Source organism: Dermacentor silvarum, chromosome 1 (genome assembly GCF_013339745.2).
Source record: "Dermacentor silvarum isolate Dsil-2018 chromosome 1, BIME_Dsil_1.4, whole genome shotgun sequence".
NCBI classification, from domain to species: Eukaryota; Metazoa; Arthropoda; class Arachnida; order Ixodida; family Ixodidae; genus Dermacentor; species Dermacentor silvarum.
The window spans coordinates 228,648,115-228,666,747 of record NC_051154.1 but is presented as its reverse complement, the minus strand read 5'-3'; the positions used below and the strand labels follow the sequence as shown (position 1 = coordinate 228,666,747).

The 18,633-nt window shown below is 47.3% G+C and overlaps 1 protein-coding gene across 1 annotated transcript in view; it reads left to right on the top strand.

Moving 5' to 3' along the window:
* The window catches only part of LOC119436870 (uncharacterized), a 60,107-nt gene that overhangs the window by 33,087 nt on the left and 8,387 nt on the right, over nucleotides 1–18,633 (top strand). The window contains exon 2 of the mRNA XM_037703891.2: nucleotides 18,344–18,505. Within this exon, the coding sequence (XP_037559819.1) occupies nucleotides 18,344–18,505 (162 nt within the window). The remainder of the gene's footprint in view (nucleotides 1–18,343; nucleotides 18,506–18,633) is intronic.

Genomic DNA, 18,633 nt, shown 5'->3' with positions numbered 1-18,633 from the left:
CCCCTTTTTTCGTCCTCTCTCCCTTATTTCTGAAACGTACGCGGGCATGATTCATGCATTGTGAGGCGACGCTTCCATATATGTAAGGCACGACGTTGAATGTGCCGGGCATTTCGTTCGAAGTGAAGTCGTCGCAGTGAAGGGGCCTCAGGCATTATCGATAAGGTTTGCAGCGTGCCCGCGGCACGTCTAATGGCGGGGCATCGATGGCGCCTGAGGCTCGAAACCAACTGACAACGGCGCTGGGCGAGAGTGCGCAGCATGCATGACTAGAAAGACCACGCGGCGCGTGGCCTGTACACGTCAATGTGAACCCGGTGTTTAAGTACTTCATTACTTGTCCTCAGTTATACGAAGAAACAGCGGAGAGCCTCGTTTTAAAACTGGCTTTCCTTATTCTGCCGTAAACTTCTGTAGGTGATAGCATAAAATGAAGAGAATTTAAAAAACAAAGTTATTTCACTCACTCACTCACCTGGTATCGCAAACGCAACAGGGGAGAGACATGCTATGCTTTGCTTGCTCTGATACTATATACGCCTTTAAGGCTTCTTTTACATTGGAGGTGAATGCATCTTAAATAACTTTTCGCTATGTAAAGTCGGTGTATCCTCTTTCATCATGTTCAGTCCCGTTTTTTTTTTTTTCAGAATTTTCGCGTACCAAGCCTACTTTATTAGTACTATATGGTGCCGTTATTTTTATCACTATCGATTACTAAGCACAAGATGCTTTTCTTTGATTATCAGGGTACGCATGAGACCAAGGAAACTCCAAATGTGTAGAACAGTGCACGATCCTGCAATATTCATGTTTCCGCATTTTTCTCCCTCCTGTTTCTAAGCCGCGATTTTGTAGCTATGCCTTCCGCCTGATTATATATGCCGCTCTTATCAACCACCGCACACGGCTGGCTGATCCCTTTGATAACACGGGCGGCCTGTTACTCTGACCACTGACGAAGCACGAAAAGCGCGAAAAGGAATATGATTGGAAAAGGTATCGCTAGAAAATTGCGGCCTTGGCGTCGGCTTTAGTACGCGACATCTGCCCCCGGCGCGGAACAGACAGACAATGAACTTTTATTGAGGTCCTGAGGGACTAGGCGGAGACCCGTTGGGGCCCCCGGCCCGCCGCTGGCTGCTCCCATTTCGGAATCGGGAGGCCAAGCCTCTCCGCTCTTTCACGGGCCCTCTGGACGGCCGTGGACTTCAGCTTGAGTTCGGTACTAGGGACGGCCTCGTCCCAGTCCTGTTCACTAGTGAGTGACGTATCCCGTAACGCAGGACACTGCCAGAGCATATGAGCTAGAGTGCTAAACTCCTCCACACAATCCGGGCACTGTGGGTCAATTTCTGTATTAATCCTGCTTAGGAAACCTCGCGAGGGATATAACCTCGTCTGAAGCATCCTAAGCGTGATCGATTGAGATCTACATAGATTTGGGTGTGGAGTGCGGGAGGCGTGGATTTTCCAAACTGTGATTTCAGCGAACTCCATGCTTCTTCTGCAAAATCGTTGTTTGCACCCAAATATGCGAGTGAGCGCATATTTGCAAGCGCAGTCGAGGACGGCAGAAAACCAGGTGGGGTGATGAAATTAGGAAATTTGCAGGCGCAAGTTGGAGAATCAGCTATAGCGCACGAAAGGGGTAATTGGAGATCGCAGGGAGAGGCCTTCGTCCTGCAGTGAACATAAATATAGGCTGATAATGATGATGATAATGATGATGATGCGACTGAACGGCAGGTATCTTGGTGGCTTCATTTGCAAAACTTGTTGGGAGACAATTAACCGAGGCTCTACTGCTGGAACCTTGACCAGACGTTATATCAACTAAACGAACCATCCGTGCGCTACTGAAATGTTCGAGGTGAACTAATTTTCAGTCGCGGCTATGAGCGAGCCCTCTAAACACAAATTTGTATAAGTCACGCTTGTCCTCGTCGTCAAACCTCGTATCACACTCTTTACCCCTTCCCTCTGCGGATAATAACAGCTGGATGAGTATTACGTGAAACCCGGTCTCTACGCGCCTTCCTTCGACCCAATTTCATCCTTCTCTCTTTGGCTCAGGAGTACCCATGTGTGCTCAATAACGGTGGCTCTAACCTCGCACTTATTCCAACCCGGCAGTTTACAACCCGGCAGTTTAAATCGTCGGATTACCACTTGTGTGCCGGGTCTGTGCCATCCAAGAAACGTAAAATTATTCGCGGCATCTTCATCCCCACCATATACCGCCTGAAACCCCACGGAAAGAACGGCTGCAAGAACAGCACTGAGTATGTGGGGATTGGACTCCCAACAGGTGCTTCGAAGACAGCTCCCGAGCGCCGGCAATTGCCACATGAACTCGTTGTGAGGAGCACGCGACGCATGTCGGACGACGTACGAGCATGGCGCGTCTGAGTGCACTGACGTCCTTGGCGACTACGCACAAATGCGTGCCGTTAATGTGCGGAAAATTTGCTTAGATGAGTACTATACGCATTTTCTTAGGGTGCTTTGGTTTCAACCCTTGGTCGGCCACCATCTCGAAAACAGTTCGCTGTCTGCGACGCATTTCGTAAGTCTCGCCCGAGGTGGCGCCGAGCGAGCGCCACTGGAGCGACGCCGACCGAAGCTTCATTCGACTCTCGCTGTTTCGAAACTGTCTGGGTCCTAAACTCAGAAAAGCTGTTGTTAATGTTGCAAGGTGGCGGCGGCGGCGGCGGCACCACCTACCTCCTGCCCCCTCCTTGATGTGCGGGCTTGCTATCGCTTCGTCTGCACACCGTTCTTTACTGCAATTTTGCTAACGCAGGCGTCTCTTGTGCGAGCACGTGGGTTCAGAGCGTTCCTTACCATATTTTTTCTGGAGTGCGTGCGTTGAATAATTTCTTAGTCGAAACTATATAGTCACTTTTAACCATTCCCTCCTTGAAAGTACGTAGCCGCCGGTCATTAGATTGGCCATGAAATACTACAAAGGATTATTCCAAAGCTTGGAAGACATGTTCAGGCTTCCGGGTCGAGCGATAATTGATTGGCCGGGTCTGGAGCTGTGATATAACTTAGCTTCGATTTTGTCTCTGCAGCACACCAGACGGCGCCGGTGTCTGCAGAGTTAGCGCCGTTTATCAATTATCCCTTTAAAAATCCGCTCTAGCTACATAATTAATATGACTGCACTCCGGTTATAAAGAGGGTAGTCGGAATGTAGGAATTTTTCTAGCTCTGCCAAAGAATCCATTTAATGGTCCCGAAACGTACCCCTTGAGGAACACGTTGTGCGAGGGAGCGGCTGACGCCCATATGCAGGGCTCAGACGAGGTCGCGCTTAGCGGTGACCTCTAGCAGTCTCAGGAATGAAAAATGGGACCCTGCGGCACGCGCGGCCGCCACCACGCCCGCGTCAAGTGAGGCTCTAGCAGAGATTCGATTACGTTCTGCCCGTTGGCCCAGAAGGCGGCGCTCGGCCGTCTGCCATTTTAGGGTGCCCCAATGCGCTCCTCCTCCACCGCTCCCTTGAGGGAACGCATCGAGGCACCCTATGTCATTTGCTTTCGATGTTCTCGGTGTGACATACCTTGTAGAATTGTCTACAAAGTTTGCACCGTGCTTTCGCCCAAAATGATGTGGGCAGAACACGCGTTAGTGAGCGAGGTTCGTGGCGTCATCGCGGGTTGACTTCAGGGAGGCGTGCCCGACAGATTTACTGCAAGAGCAGTTCGAAGCTCGGAATTGGGTTTGGTCTCTCCGTTCGTTCTTCCCGCTGTGCCGTCGTCGTCCAGTCCGTATCCTCTTCTAAACACTCGCCATATATGGTGAAGCCATATGCCACGGCGGCAATGTGTGGTTTATAGCCGGACGGTGCTAGCCACCGAGATATCGCTTAACATTCAGGCTCGGCAATTTGTGCGACGCACGGTCTCTGCAAGTGGCGGCGTCTGCGAATGCATTTCGGAGGCCACAGCGGGCAATACAGTAGCGGAGGAAGACGACGCTGAGCGTATCGCAAAAAAGCCGTCCATGAGAATAACACGACTGTGTGGAAGCCTGCCGCTGTCGCAGTAAATGAGTTTACAGCTAGAGGAATCGCTCAAGTCTACAGATTGCTTTTTTTTTCATGCACCTGCGATGATAGCAAACGAGCAGGGGATACTCTCCAAACCTCACTAACATTGCCTTATCACTGAAGTTACTGTGGGGGAAAGGCTTTTGAATTTGTTTCGCGCTTTGTTTACGGTGCCCTAGGAAGCCAGGTTTCCCAATAGTTACTAGACCTGTATTGTGTTCTGGATGGCGCTTAGCCAACGCCACGAATCGCAATTCACAAGGTAACAAGTTCATGCAGAACAGCTGCGTTCCTTAGAGAAAGTGCGTTCCTCGTGGCGAAGAGAAAGAACATGGCACACCGATAATCGGCGAGCAGTATACGTAGTTCCGAGCGTGTTGTTTCTTTGTTTGCCTGTTTGCATAAGATGTTACGAAGTCTTCTCTAGTTCTTCTGCTCAAGTATTTTCCCCATTTGCTGAGGTGCTTCGCAAAACTGCAAGCATCAAGAAATTGGTGCTCTGAAGCTTTGTTAACGGTATCATGATAGTGCGCTCGCTTTTACGTGTACGTTTGCGCCGCCACTGACTGAGTAAGGAACCTTGCGAATACCCTGCCACTGCTGTTTCTGTACCTGACCCGAAGGCGCCGCCGTAAGCGAGCACTGGCAGCCAAGGCGACACAGCAGCTACGCGCCTATGTTCTAGACGCCGACTAAGATATTGCCATCTCAATGTACTGAATATAGCGCCTCTAAGAGTGCACATTGTAATGACACGCAAAAGAAAGGGTGATCAGAAAAAGAAGGAAAAAAGCGCCCACATTTAAAAGAAGCTTTAGTATTAGCAAAAAGCACACGCGCTAGCCACTGGGCGAACACAGAGACGACACCAGAGCTGAGGCGAAAGCGGAACGAAAGACTCAAGACGGTACTATACGGCCACGGTGACTGCGTTTCAGTTCAGCTTAATGGCCTCCGTTCACGTCCGAGAAGATAGCACCGGGTTCAATGAAAGCTACAAGCCTCTAGCTCTTCGCAGACACGCGCTTCTTTGCTGCTTCTGCATGCTTACCGTGTTTTCACACAAGCTCTGACATCCTCCTCAAAAGATGCCAGGAACAAATAACTTTCATGCTAGAAGTCTTTTCCGTTGCAGTCGTTTGGCCAAGCTGTAGTCTTTCAGCAACCTATGTACCTTTCAGTTTACGCGAAATTTGTCGGAACTGTAACACACGCTTCACAATGGCCAAGGAAGGCACCGCTAGAATACGTGTCTCAGCGCCTGCCAATAGGTGAAACGCTGCCGCTTCACTTGGAATCTGTGTCATTCCAATTCACGCTAGCCACGAGGATATCGTAGACCACTGCCGAAGTCTTGGACGTGGCTGCGACCACTGCGGCTGGTGTTTTGCCGCCACCGGTGCCTCGACGCGCGTCCGGACGCTGAGTGTTTGAAGCCATGACGGACCCCACTTGCCTGGCTGTCAAGGCGAGGGAGCCGCTGCCAGTTCGGGCGACGAAGGCGTTGCTTTTGTTAATCCTCCCGGTTCCCGCGGCTGCTGGCACCGGCAACTTCAGGGAGGGTAGGCGGTGGTCGCCCACAGCGGTGCCGTCCGCCGCATGCTTGTCGCCTCTGTGCTGGCCAGCCACCTTGGCCTGGGACGCAATGTACAGACGGAGCTCCTCGGCGTTCCGCTTCAGTATTACATAATTACTGAAAGAGTAGGTCAGCACGCAGACACCCGCCAGAATGAGGATGCCGAGTACAGCGACGATGATGTACAAAACCCAGCGGGTGACTCGGACCACCGGGAAGTTGACCCTGGTCTCCAGTTCAGACTCCATGGGGGGGCTCCTGCTGGCGATGTTGGCGAGTCTAGACCCGCAAGGGCACCGCGGCTGCGACCCGAGCGACGGCAGGAGCTTTGGCTGTCTCCGCCACAGCCCTGGAGTCGAGCGCCGCGTCGCAAGGGCGTGGTGCGTGCTCTGCTGTGGTGATGACGATGACTAGCCGATGACATGGCACGTACCCACAGTGCGGGATACGGCAAGAAGAGGGTGGTTCCAGGAAATATTCGGATAATATTCACTACAGGAATGAAACAGCTATAAAAAAAAAAACGCGGAACAAATAAATAGGTTATAAGTGAGTGTACTCCGGCGAGATGAATGGACAATTACATTTAAAAGAAGTAAAAGGAAGCTTCATTGAACACTTCTGGTCGAAAAGAATTTGAAAAATATGGTACAGGGATAGTACGGCTGCGGATCCTTCGTAGTTGTCATCACTGCTGCTGGCAATGGATGCTTGCGCACAAAACTCAGACATGCTTGGGGCGCCATGTCGTGCCCTAGTTAATTGGTAAACAAAAATTTGTTAATGTATAGAGCCGAGGTAGCGGTTGCCGTTTTTTATTATGCACAAAAGCGGTATTCCTCACTCAGGTCTCAACCACTTTCTCGTGGTTTGTTTGACAACCTCGACGATCGTCTCGAACCTCTCGGGCTGAGCTCGATTATCTTGAGTACTTGATGTTGGGCGTCTTGGTTGTAATGTTGAGTCTTGTAATCATGGCACATACCCACAACAAGGATTTGAAAAAAAAAAAATGTGCCAAAGTGTGCAGAAGAAACAAAATCGATATTTTTGAAATAGAATCTTAGAATATAAGTAACAAAGGATCGTGTGACAAAACAAAGAAATAAAGATTATTAATCAACCTTCTCACTCTTCCGTATGTATTTCTCTTTCCACCTTTGCTTTCTTACTACATTCCTTCATGTCACTGTTCTCTCTGAACCTTCGTTGTCGTTTTAAAGCACTAACCTGTTGTCGGTTCTTTCGGCTCTCGCTATTTCCGTCCATATGCCTGGCCAAATAAAATAAACAACAGAAGGAAACAAGCACAATTTATTGAAGAAAAAAAGACAGTGCGTTGTTTTACGGAGTCATTGTTGCCGGGCCATATACCGCTAGGTGTCACTTAAGTTTCTGTTGAGAAGCTATTAGGTTCTGAAATATTTTGACAATAAATGCTCGTGGCAGGGATACAAAAAAAAAAAATCAAAAGAGCGTTTAGAACCACCCAAGGCGATATAGAAGGAAATATGAGCGTAGTTGGAACTCGCACTAAAAAGTAGAATAAACAAACAGACGAAAGGAGACCAATCAACCGCCCCTTAAAGGACATAAATAAAACCAAGAAAGGAAAAACAAGATAGATAGATAGATAGAGAGAGAGAGAAAGAGATGGATGAGCGCAAGTAAGCAGCACTCAGATAAAGAAGAGTGTGGCGATGACAGAGCCAGAAAGAAAAGAAGGAAGGAACACGGGAAGGAACAGAAAACAGTAAAAGCAAGTGACCGAGTTCATAGATAATTATCTCAATGAGTGAAGATGAAGGAAAGAACGGTAACTGTGCGCGGGAAAAGGCGCGTTGGATTTCCTCTAGACTGCTAATGAGACCAAGGAAACGTAGAAATTTTGTGAAAGCTTGCGCGAAGAAAGGCCCTTGGGGTTATAACGAAGAGCCGCGGCATGGGCACACGCGTTTTTGTTTTCTGTTTTTTTTTTGTGTTTTAAATTTTAACAGTCAGTTGCTGCGCGTTCCAAGGGTTTCTATTTCTGCCACATTACCTTTTCATCGCGCTCGGGGTCTTTTTCTGGCGACAGGTTCATTCTGTCGCGTATTCCGTCTTTTTCGATACTGACGTTCCCAAAAGAAAATCGCGCGCTCAAAGAAGTTTGTGCTGTTTTCGCAGTGCTTGTGTTGAGAAAATGCGATTTGGCGTCGAATTTAAAACCCTTTGTCAGTTGTGCAGGTCACTACATGCTTGATTAGTAACGGGGGTAATGTAACGATTCTATGCCAATTCTTTTGCTTCTCGGATTTCACCACTGGAGCGATCGACGCTCCGCCGACGTTATCATCCGAATCGACTGGTTGTGAGCGGCGGCTGATGAGAAAGGAATTCTTCTCCTTTCTGGGGTTTTACGTGCCAAAACCAGTTCTGATTATGAGGCACGCCGTAGTGGAGGGCTCCAGATCAATTTTGACCACCTGGGGTTCTTTAACGTGCACTACAACGCAAGCACACGGGCGTTTTTGCATTTCGCCTCCATCGAAATGCGGCCGCCGCGGCTGGGATTCGATCCCGCGATCTCATGCTCAGCAGAAAGGAATAGAATCGAGGTCAATCATGCAGCCCACTCACATGATCTATAGCCTGTCATCCTTCTGACCAAGTGTGTGCGTTCCCTGAATGCGCTCGACGGTCGCGCACTCACTCACTCACTCACTCACTCACTCACTCACTCACTCACTCACTCACTCACTCACTCACTCACTCACTCACTCACTCACTCACTCACTCACTCACTCACTCACTCACTCACTCACTCACTCACTCACTCACTCACTCACTCACTCACTCACTCACTCACTCACTCACTCACTCACTCACTCACTCACTCACTCACTCACTCACTCACTCACTCACTCACTCACTCACTCACTCACTCACTCACTCACTCACTCACTCACTCACTCACTCACTCACTCACTCACTCACTCACTCACTCACTCACCTCACTCACTCACTCACTCACTCACTCACTCACGTCACTCACTCACTCACTCACTCACTCACTCACTCACTCACTCACATCACTCACTCACTCACTCACTCACTCACCTCACTCACTCACTCACTCACATCACTCACTCACTCACTCACTCACCTCACTCACTCACTCACATCACTCACTCACACTCACTCACTCACTCACTCACTCACTCACACGTATGCGCACACATGCACGCACTACACCCTCTGCCCACTCAACGTCAATCATAACATAAGCCTCTGCTAAGCCTTTTGCGACAACGGAACTGTACTCCTGTGGTTCGTGTCCGGACATGGTATACTCTTACGTATTTTCTGCCAGCATCGACTGTATTTTGAAGAGTCGTTTTTTCCTCTCTGCATTTAGCTGCGTCCCTCCCCGGCCATACCGTACTTTTTAGGGTATTGCGTGCTAAAAATTGTAATTAAATTCCGGGGTATTCCGTGCCAAAACCACAATCTGATTATGAGGTACGCCTTAGTTGGGGACTCCGAATTATTTAGACCAACTTGGTTTTTTTATCGTGCACCGAATGCTCGGTACACGGCCGTTTTTGCATTTCGCCCCAATCGAAATACGGCCGGGATTTGATCCCGCTGCTACATGCTTAGCAGCGCAACGACAAAGCCACTAAACAACCACGGCGGGTGGAATAGTTCGTAAAATTTTCGGGGGACAATGCAAGGACTGTTACCTGAACAAGCAGCGGCAAATGTCTGACGAATGCGCATCCTTGCTGATGTGCATTTTTTGATCGATTTACTCGAGAGTAGATAGGGAATGAACAAAAAAGGCTTCTCCGCAAGAAGACTAGCAACGTGGAGAAGCCAGCTTTCAGGACTTCTCAGCCACCACATTACGCGCAAATCAAGACTATTACCTCTGAAAGGCGGTATGTAAGAATGCCTCGCGACAACCCTGCGATTCCAACTGACGTCCTATTGTTCTGGGAGCCAGTGTCGTAGGCCAGCGAGCGGTTGCACCGACACTAGTTCGCTGTGAAAATCCTGTCCTTCGGCGTTGTACGTATATATCCTTTGGTTGTTTCGAGAAGAAATACAGCGTACAAAGCACATACACAAACTACGGACTTATCATAATACCAAGTGCAACAACAACAACAACAACTACAACAACAAAACGTCGTGATTTCGAACTGCTCCGAAGTACAGTGCATGCGTGAGCATTATTTAATGGTTAATAAAAGAAGCAGTTGCGTCACTGGGTCGTTTGACTACCCACTGCTTTGTTTGGTATTTTCGGTGGCAAGTACCCAAGCACAGAACAAACAATGCGGTCCTGCAGCGACTTCGTCACGAACAAATTGACTACAGAAGATAAGAAGCACAAAATTAGATGTCAATGCGAAAAAAAATGTGAGACAATGCGCATACGTGAGGCAGTGCCCACTGATCAGTCTTTAATGTCATACTTGTATAGTTTTTCCCCCTTTTTTTAACGTACTAACACCTATGAGCATGGGATCTTCAATTTCAACTCTGAGCGTGTCTCTGTCTTCTACCGTATTTATTTCTTTTATCTGCAAAAATTTTAACATTAAGGCAATGTAAATGACGATGACCTTACGTTTACCAATTGAAAGGACGGATTGGTAGCCTTTAGAGGACTAGAGTAGAAGCTGTGCGGTTATGTACGTAATTAACATAGTTGTGGCAACATTTTTTGCAACATTTCTTACATGGTTAACGCAATCAGTCGGTTGGAAGGCATTCGTTGACATTATCTAGCCGGTCGACGAGAAATTTTGAATAGAGGAGTTGTTGTGGGATCTATACTCAAACAATTATTTCCCCTTGACTGTGAAAAGAGCACCCGTGACATCGAACTCCGTGCCTCTTGCCTTCCGCCATACTTCCAACTTCATTACTGACACGACCACGTGGGCCGATACTTTGCGGCCAGCCCACATTCCCTTCTTTTCCCCCTGTCCCCTGCTTTATTAATTCTAGTCGATGCCAAGTAGCGTAGCATTTTGATACCGACGGTGGCTCACAGTGACAGCCGAAAACCTTGCTGGGGCGCAGAAGCGGTGCACAGTGGAATGATGGCGTATATTTGTTGCAGCAGCGATATTCATACGCTACTCTGCCACCGCAAGGAAAAAATTATAGAAACACAAGAAAAGATAGAAAAAAAAGAAGCATACGACAAGGACGCGGCTCACCGGGCCGCGCCTGTTTTGACGGTGTCAGCATGGCGAAAGGGGTCCGGGGCATGCTTCTTTAGTCAATTTCGGCTTCAGCTGGCCTGCGAATGTTCGCGTAACTCACGCAAAATCTTCTTTACTCATAATTTCATTTTCCGGCTAGATAATGTCGAAGAAGGGCTTCTAACTGCTCCAGTGCATTAGCCATCCGAGTACTATGATTATGATAGTTAAAAAAGTGTGTCAGTTGCGTAACACTGGCAGAAATTTATCCTTATCTAGAAGATATCAATATGGACACTAAAATGGCAAACTTTAGGTGACCGTAATTTATGATGCCATATTATTAAACGCGAAAAAGAAAGAAACATCTTGTATAAGTAAGCGGCGAAGAACGAGAATCGCTACCACCCGCGCAAAAGCTCTCGAAGATTACTGCTACTAACAAACAAAAGTCGCCAAACTCCCTATGTGAATCTTGTCGCACAGCCGCGGAGGAGAAAAGAAAAACAAGAGAGAAACATAATAGCCTGACATGTTTCCTTTTTCACTTTATCGATGTTCTTCTGTTGTCGATTTGTCCGCCATACTTTTTGTAAGTACGCCGCTGTGAGAAGTGATCCTCCGGTGACCTTTCAAGTTGTATGCCTTCGCCATGCTAGCTGTAACGATGCTTGAAGGGCACTTCGGGGCACTTCCGCTAAGGTGCGCGTCATTAGTGAGACGTTAAAGAAAGCGCCCAAGGCGAACACTGATTGCAGTCAGGCTCATATACGTGCGAGGCGCAGCTCGTTAAGAAACGCTTGCGCGTATACGCATTACGGCGGGCCGAGAAGCAGCGAGATGATGCAGGATGACCGAAGTCTAGGACTTTTTAACATGGGCCCCCTGCAGTGGAACATAGTTTCCCGTGGTTTTTCAAGCTGTAGTACACACCACCACGGTTAAAAGTCTTCTTGTTTCTCGCACCAATCGGCCGCTGGCAAGGTCCCTGTTAGCGGTGGCCCTGGACGGGGTTCGTCGGCAGTGCCTGTGGGGCCGCGTTTGAATTCTGGAACCCATCGTCTCACTGCTGCGTATGATTCAGCTGCGTCCGGGAGTAGCGAATTGGTTTCCTGGGTAAACCATCGCGGGACAGCTTCCGAATTACGGCACGACCTCTTTTCTCCAAGCCTCATTTCTTGTGTTGTCATGCTGATTCAGTTATAACTTCAATACCTGAAAAAAAAAAGCGTATTTCGACGTCATAATTTGGGTAACTTGGAACTTCAAATGAGCTACAAGTTGAGAGAGAGAGAGAGAATAAACGTTTAATAACCAATAATCTGAATCGGTGAGAAAGAGTGCTTCTTTCTTCACCAATGTTCACACTAGCCAGATAATTTAAGATGGCTTACAAATCGTCTTGCACGTCTACTTGTTGAACTTTTCGTTACTGCTAAATATGCATGTATTTTCCCGTGCTGTTATTTAGGCTAATAAACGGTAGTGTAGTATACCGGATTTCATTCAATCAAATCCTGCTGTGAACTTCGTCCCGTTCCTAGAGCTTGTGTTACTCTGAAAATTTCTTATGCTATTAGATGAAAACGTATCTTGTATGAATGTTGCTTTGTCTCCTGCGGATAAACCTGTAAGCATGTTTGATATTGGACCGGCCATATTAGCTTCTTGAGTTGGTCGGAACAGGGCATATAGTACGATTTTGTTTTTCTTTTCCGTTGAACAACGCCACATCATAAATATGATGTTTAAAGGCATCATCAACCGGGGTGATTGCGCCACAAGTACGAGTAACTAGCTCTTCCATAGTTAGGCTCACTATTTATCAGACATCGCTTTTACATAAATACATAAGTGCCAGATGTTTGAACGAACGCGTTGCCTCGGAAACACGCGGTATAGTAAACTGCTGAGCCAATGGAAGTATGACCATTTCCCTTCCGTCGCTGCCACGAAAGGCTCACTAGTTTTAGACAAGGAGGTCAAGGAGGTTAAGGATTGATGTCATGATCCCTGTGGGCCAGTCCATACTGGAAATAATAATAGAAGGAGATAAATATGTCGCGATTATGCATGCTATAGAGCGCACTTCCGGATTAAACAATAAAGAAGAAACATAACGGCGAGTAGAACGGCGCTGGTTTAAGATAAACCGTCACCTTCGCGATCGAGTTGCAGCATCACACGCCGGCGAACGCTTAATACGATATCTCCCGTGGCCAGATTGTGGCCCAAGATTGTGAAGTTTGAATTGTTCGCAAGATAGTAAAAGCCACTCAATACCATTACTCTGTATAAGGAAGTGCTATTCAAAGAAGTAAATAAGCTACTATAGCTGTTTTCCATTGCAAGAACGACAAAAACGTCGTCGCGAGTAGTGATCACCTCCTCTCGTGTCCATATTTACATGTATTTTCCCATTTATAAGTCATTAGTTTTGCGCAAATTCTACCAGCAAAGTGCACTGCAGTGTGCGTTTGGGGTAGGGGGAGGGGAGGGGGGATAAGTTTCTTGAGGTTGCTAAAGGCGAAAAAACAAAATTTCAGCAACTTTGACAAATAAGTGCAAGAAGAAAAATACGCGACTTTCTGTTTTCGTTGGCCTTAGAGGAGAACCTTTTCTCCATCTGAGGTGTTCATCCATCCAGGAAAGAATTACATTTACTTTTCGTTCGAATGACGATTGACGAGGAACCCATCATTACGGCTGACTCACGCTTTCATCGCTGTTCTCTCATGGCCAATAATTTTCCTCCAATAAGACCGTCCGCCAAACCGAGAACGCCGTCGAGGGAGCTACCGAATGGGGAGGGTGGCGCGAAGTTGGAGATGGCGTGCGTGTGTTGCAGGGCTGCCAGTGGATTCCCTCGCACACAGCCTTACCCTGCATGGCTGCGTTGTTGGCACGAGCACCTCTCACTCGACATGTTGGCCCCTGCGCGTTTCCTAATTAACTCGGCTCGGGCAAAAAAGTGCCGCCCGCAGTGTTATGAGGCGCAGCCCGTGGGTGCACGGCGTATAGCATTAAGAGGAGGGGGAGGCGGAAGCGACATGCACAGACCGAGAGAGTGGAGGAGCGGGGCTCGGCGAAGACGCGCCCGGCGGGACTGATCCGAGAGTTCCGCGAGGGAAGCCAATAAAAAGGAGCCCGAAATCGCGTTAGGAAGGAGATGATGAGTCAGAGCGTGGGTGCGGGTGAGGAGGGTTGTGGAGACGAAGGCAGTGTATAGCACGAACCGAACGGAAGCAGGCAAATGGGAGCGACTGGGAAGACGGCCAAGGACGGCCTTTTTGTGCGTGGTTATAGTACGCAGGTTGCATATAGGTCTTCGTTCTTTATTCTTGTGCGGAGGTTTGACTTATCGAGAAATCCACCCAAGCAGACATGGAAAGACGGGAAGAGGTCATTCAAGTGGAATGGTACACGCTAAGCGCGCCCCAAGTCGCGGATAAACTCACCGCACGGTCTTGCTCCTGAATAGAGTCTTTGTTGCTGCTTTTTCTAATAGTTTTTTTTTCTCTGTTCCGTTTCATCTCGACGTAGATGATGTACGACTAAATCAAACACGACGTCGTCATTTTGTTTAATAGTGGGGACCAAGTAGCATTGCGAGAGTTAACGTTCCTAACTTTCCCTGGGCGTGCGGGCATTCATTATTCGGAACTTGCACTATATTGGTCACCAAGAGGTCACCAACGCACAAGCCGTTGGTGACCTTTTATTTGTCCTACTGTGCTGGTTGTGCCAACTAAATGTCTATAAGACTTTAGGAAATAATTAAATAGTGAAAGTCTCTATGGGAGTTGAACCGAATGTGTTTTGCCATCAGTAAAGTATCCTAAGGCCTTATGACGTGAAACTATTCCCCCCCCCCCCCCCCCCCAATATGTTTTTATTCCAATCTCCTGACGTCAAATTCACGTAACCGCCGACGCAAGCATCGGACCGTGCCTCGCAGCGTTATTTGAACAGCCCAACCAAACGCACTACCCCTTTATATGAGGTCACTTTTGTTAGCTTTGAAAGCCAATAGCATTGCATATCTTGACAGGCTTCTCTTATCTAATTGGCTGACAAGAGGCGTGGAGCACGCAGAAGTGGAGGGGGTTTCGGTGGGGCCGACCTAGTAGATAATCGGATGATGAGGGTGGTGACGGCGTCTGCGATTGGCCCGATTCCCCTTGCTTAGCTTGCGGTGACTGGTCGAAAATTGCGGCGGCGCGCAACGGAATTTTAAGAATGCCGCTAAAACAGATCCTCAGTGAAGATGAGTTGGCACAGCGATGTCGTATACGTGGCCGAAGAGGCCCGACAACGTTGCACTGCCACGCAAAATTTTTTTTATTATACGCAAATAAATCCTTTCTCCCTGGCGGCTCCGAGTAGCCAGTGCCAGAACGATCGGTGGGCAGACATTTTCTATTCCTTTCGGAGCGGGCCAGTCTGTGGCTATTCTGAAAAAAAAAAATTCAGTTTTTTTGGCCGTATCAATGCATCTTTAGTGCGTACTGGGGCGCACGCAACATAAGGTTTGCCGCTTGGCATTGCGCCTTTGGCGCTCTCAATGTTTTGCCAGCGTCACTATACTGCCAGTGCCAGGGCCGCCGGCAACTACGCGTTTCAAAACGGAATTACGGCGCCTTCGACTGAAAGGGGGCAAGCAGAGAGGAAATTTTACTAATGCAGCAATGTTTCAGAGAAATAAAAAAAAAAGACCGTACACGCGAGTCGAACCGAGGACCTCGCAGTCGTGCGCACGATGCTTTTGCGCGGAGCCACGGAACACTTTTTTTTTCTTTCATGGTATTTAATACATTAACATGTCATCCAATAAAACATTCACTAATTGTGCATAGTCATAGAACGAACAAGGAGAGGCGCTTTTACACGCCTTCTCTATCGGCTGCTGTTGCCTCGTCACTATAGTCTTGTGACTGTCTATAGTCATTTCCTGACGTATATGTCACGCATTTCCTGACGTATATGTCACGCATTTCCTGACGTATATGTCACGCATTTCCTGACGTATATGTCAAGCTGGTGCACGTGGTACACGTTAGGTACAGTTCGATTATTGTTCGAATGTATAGATGTTCAATAACACCACAGGTGAAGGAGCGCGCTCGCACTCGCACACCATTCGCGCGTAGTTCTAACACGCACATAGCACTGCATGACACGTTGTGCTGTTCACTTGACCGTTCAACTGTTCACTTGACCGAGGTGTCAATTAGAAAGCAGCTGATAGCCTTGCGAAATACTACAATGAAGTGTTTGTGACCAAACAAAATTTGCGGGGATCTCTTCACAGACGCCGGCAAGGAGCACTGGACGCGTAAAAAAAAAGCGTCTTGACAACACTGTTTTGAGTTTTCTAATTGAGATCACTGCTATTAAGGGGTCGATAGAAAAAGCTTGTAAATAATTTTCGACATATATCACTCACGCGTTGCAAATGATATGACTAAGAGATACGACCATTAGCATTACACTGTTGGTTTTGCTTGCAAGGAAACCTCCGCTATACTCTTAAAGTCGTGCGGACAGCAGTGTTGCCCAGGTCTGCCAATTTCGTTCGTAGTCTGTTGATATGCGTACAAAAGCGAAGCCTGCCAGATTTTGCTTCAAAAAGGCAGCAAAGATTCCTTCAGCACAACAATGTATTATGTCGATGCTCTGTGGATCACCACGCCACTTTCTTCCAGTTTTGAAAGCTAAGCATTCACCAGGGGACGCTATATACCATTTTGCCGCCAATTAGAATAAGCAAACTCGCACCGAACCCATCAGCGAATCACTGTGTAATTATGGAGAAACCTCTACGGTGGCTCAGAGGCGGTCAGGGATGCTATAGTTCTCGCTTTATTGTTCTGCCATAGAACTTGCCCACGAAAATGAGCGGGCCGCAATGACACAAATTGCCCTTCTGATTCGAACTGAAAGACCCGTATTGCCTTTCTTTGGATGACAGGAAAGCAAAGTACGCATAAATGCAAGCGCGTTTTAAAGTTTAAGTGGAACGTGAACAGCCCATTCAGAAAGCACAACGTTTTCTTCTAGCTTTATTTCTTGCATGCCGTCGCGGAGACGTTCCGGATCACGAAATTCCGGCTAGCGATATTGATTTTGGCTAGCGATGAGTGTTCCTCATGAGAACTCAGTTAGAAGAGGTGGTTGTAAACTACTGTTTCGATGCGCATAGCTCTAAATCAGAAGCAGTATTCATTACCATATTGAGTATATAGCCAGTTCACCATTCCTTGCAACTATCAAACATGCTAAAATTCGAAACACATATCGCTCACTCGTCTGTGTTTTGTTGGCGAAAAGTCGTCTTACATTTAATCGAGCTGCTATGTACTAACCCTTGTCTTTATTTGGCCCAGGAACAGCTTCCGTAGTTATAACAATTAAATAGCTAAAGTTCGATGAATGCGCGACTGTGATTAGGAAATTTCACCTTCACTGCACATCGGTATGCGGAAACCTAATCAAGTGATAAACATGGGAACCTGTAGCTCCCGCCGAGCCCAACGAACGTTGTCACATAGCTCTTATTACATCACGGAGAAAAAGCTGGCTGCTATTCTGGTGTGAACAAGTGCCATCACTGTGCTACTTTCAAAGGTTTTCCAGCTGGAAAACTCCATTCTCACGCACTATTTACGGAACGCAAAGGCTTAGCCACACATTACCAAGCATTCTTAACGCATTTGAGCAGCAAGACATCGATATCAAAACACTAAACCCCACCAATGTAATTAGTTTGTTTTTGTAACAGCGCATTCCTTAAATTGTATTGCTTTATATCATTATGTTTTCACTAAGCTTGTAACTACGATGCCATTTGTCTTCTCTTGCTTTATTATGTGCGAAAATGACGCTATATGTACTATTAATATTTTTTTTCGTACTAGTGTATAATAATTATTTGTTTTCGCTTGTGCATTTATCCTGCTACTTTATTTATTCACTTTTGCTTGTATAATTATTCGCTTTTTGGTTGTATATTAACCATGTCATTGCTCCTACAGGGTGGACGGCGCTTAGTCAAGCTGCAGTATCCGCAGCTTTTTCGCCGTCTCCCCCTTTTTCACCGATGTTTTTGTTCTGGTGAAAAATAAACAATGACTGACTGACTGACTTTCAAAGGTGTTTTTAAAGATGTCTTCGGCAATGCCATCCATGGTATGAAGAAACTTAGAAATAATATGCCTGGCCATGAGAAATAGTAGATGGGTGTATTGCTGAAGTGATTCTGAGAGTATGCATACTATAGAATTAGGCACTTTTATTACGGGCCCCCAAAATCGTATTAGTGTTGCCTAACTCACTTTAGAAGGCTTAAAAGCAAAAAAAAAAGGAAGCAAAGCAGATTAACTGAATTTATGGTATTAGAAAAGAGCGGTAATGCTCATTTTCGATCGGAATTTGTGGTAAAAATAAAGCGGACGCAATAGATCGATAGCACTCAATCGAGCGTCTTCTTTCATGCTGTGTGTCCAGGCTGGGCCATCTATTGTTGGCGCTGCAACTCGGCCTACGACCCCAACTGCGCCGACCCGTTCAACAACATCACCTCGGATCTCGTCAACTGCGACATGCGCGTCAAGGATCACCTTCCTGCGGGTACCCGGGCGCAAGTGTGCCGAAAGATCGTTCAAAAAGGTGGGGAACCGCACGACTGCAGTCACCGCGTGCGCTTCATAGAAGTGCATTGGATGCCATAAGTTTTTACGCCACTTGTTCGGCGCATACATACCTATGGCACAACATGACTTAGTGGGTGAGGGGTA